Raw genomic sequence first — 1,948 nt, 5'->3', positions numbered from 1 at the left:
GTGGAGCTCCCCTCAGACCTGGGCCTGCGGTTTGTGAACTGACCCAACAAGGAGCCTGGCTTGGTGCCTGGGCTGCACCGACGGGCCCTGCAGAAACCAGAGGGTTGTTCATGAGCTTGGGACGCCCGCAGAAATGACAGACCAGCAGCCCTGTGCCCTGCCAGCAGGCAGGCAGTGATGTCTGCTCATCTGCTTGAGATGCAGAAGAGAAGAGCCAGCGCTAATACAATCCCTGTCCCTGCCCTTGCTTCTGGGGGTCACCGAGCAGCCCCGTCTCTCTGGCAGTGCTGCCAGACCGAGCTCCGAGAAGATTTGGATTCGGGGCTTCTGCTTGACTGCATCCCAGTGGTTAAAAGCAGCTGAAGCCAGAGCCTTATCAAAAGCCCCCAGTCCAGGCCCAGAGCAGTGATGAGGGTCCTGATATGAATAGCCGACAAACCCAAAGACTGACCCCCCCCCTCCCCAAAATAAAGCTCCTCCTGCACGAAGGGGCTCTGCTGACCCATCTTTGCTGTTAGGTTAGAGGCATTTGACAGTAGTTTTGTGAAGTGTTTAGATGAGGGATTTGTCTGGGATGATTTGCACAGGGGGTTGGACTGGATGAGCCCTGGAGCTCCCTGCCAGCCCCACTTCGCTGCGATTTCTCTTGGAGAAGGTGAAGCAGCAACACTGCCATGGTCCTGCAGCACTATGGGCAGGCGAAGGCATGTCCCATGGCTGGACACTGGTGCTTGACATTTAAATCAGAAATAAGGTTTGCATTTCTAACGGCAAGGGACTCGCCCACGGGGACAATTCACCTAGGCGTGTTCCTGGCACCTTTAAGATTTGGGGCAAAGTCCTGACCCCTCTGACTTCAATAGCACCAAGGCTTCACCCTGGCAGGATAGCACCCAAGCTACGGGGCTTCATGCAGGGGCCTCAAGAGGCCAGATCGGATGATCAGATCGTTCCCTTCCTGCCTCAATATCTAGAGCTGCAAGGCTGTCTCAGCCCTTGGACGGGGCCAGGCAGAGATTTGCCTCCACTCATTCCTCTGTTGCTCCAAGTGCTTCACCGCTCTGTGGAAATCTTGCCCTGCGTTTCCCGGGGAAGGGCAGGGGGATGCCCCGCCAGGGCTCCTGGGCCCAACCTGCTCTCTGCTTGCTCGTGTCCCCGCAGACCAGTTTGTCCTCGCACTGACCGTGCAGCTGGGCGTCTGCCTCTTCCTGATGTTTGCTGACATGGAGGGTGTCTACTTCATCTTCGATGTGAGTGCGATTCCAGGGTGTGCGCTCGCTGCCTTTCCTTGCAAAGGGCTGGGGTCACAGCTGACAGACGGCATGAGCCCTCACGGGCTTGGAAGCACTTCTGGAAGCGGAGGTTTCTTGCCACGGGGACTAACAGCTCCCGGGGGTATCACATAGACTTGGTTCTGCGCATCCCTCCAACACAGTGGCCCTTCGCAGCCCTACGTGCCTTGTTTAGCTGCCTGCAGCCCAGTCCCCATATTGCCAGACCCACTGCCCAAATGGGAGGGCTGGTGAGAGCGCCGGGGACGCTCCCACAGCATCTGGGCATCAAGGCGGGTGTCACAGCACAGGTGCAGAGAAGGACGGCCGGGGCATGGGCAGTGGTCCCCAGAGAGGAGGGGAGTTCCCCGGGGGGGGAAGACCAACGCTAGAATAAGAGCAGACATGGACACACTGGGCACCCCTGCAGCAAGGCTGTGGGCTTCAGAAGGAGCAGGGGGCCAGGAAGCCAAGTTGATTCAAAGAGGGATCTGAGCACATTTGTGAGTGGGATGATCTGGCAGGGGTTTCTGGACTGCAGGGGCCTGGTTCCCTCCAAGAGCCGCAGCTGCTGGAGCAGGCAGGGAGCAAGCCCAGAGAGCTGGGTTGCTACGAGCCCCCAAAACACTGCCCAATTTAAAGACCCAGCCACCAGGTACGAAGTTACACCCGATGGC

At 58.3% G+C, this 1,948-nt stretch overlaps 1 protein-coding gene across 1 annotated transcript in view; it reads left to right on the top strand.

Annotated features, from left to right (window-relative positions):
• The window catches only part of LOC109308561 (probable cation-transporting ATPase 13A4), a 41,598-nt gene that overhangs the window by 36,948 nt on the left and 2,702 nt on the right, over positions 1-1,948 (top strand). Inside the window, exon 28 of the mRNA XM_019532926.1 lies at positions 1,162-1,250. Within this exon, the coding sequence (XP_019388471.1) occupies positions 1,162-1,250 (89 nt within the window). The remainder of the gene's footprint in view (positions 1-1,161; positions 1,251-1,948) is intronic.

Source organism: Crocodylus porosus, unplaced genomic scaffold (genome assembly GCF_001723895.1).
Source record: "Crocodylus porosus isolate Cpor-Errol unplaced genomic scaffold, CroPor_comp1, whole genome shotgun sequence".
NCBI lineage: Eukaryota > Metazoa > Chordata > Crocodylia > Crocodylidae > Crocodylus > Crocodylus porosus.
This window is presented reverse-complemented; position numbering and strand designations above follow the sequence as displayed.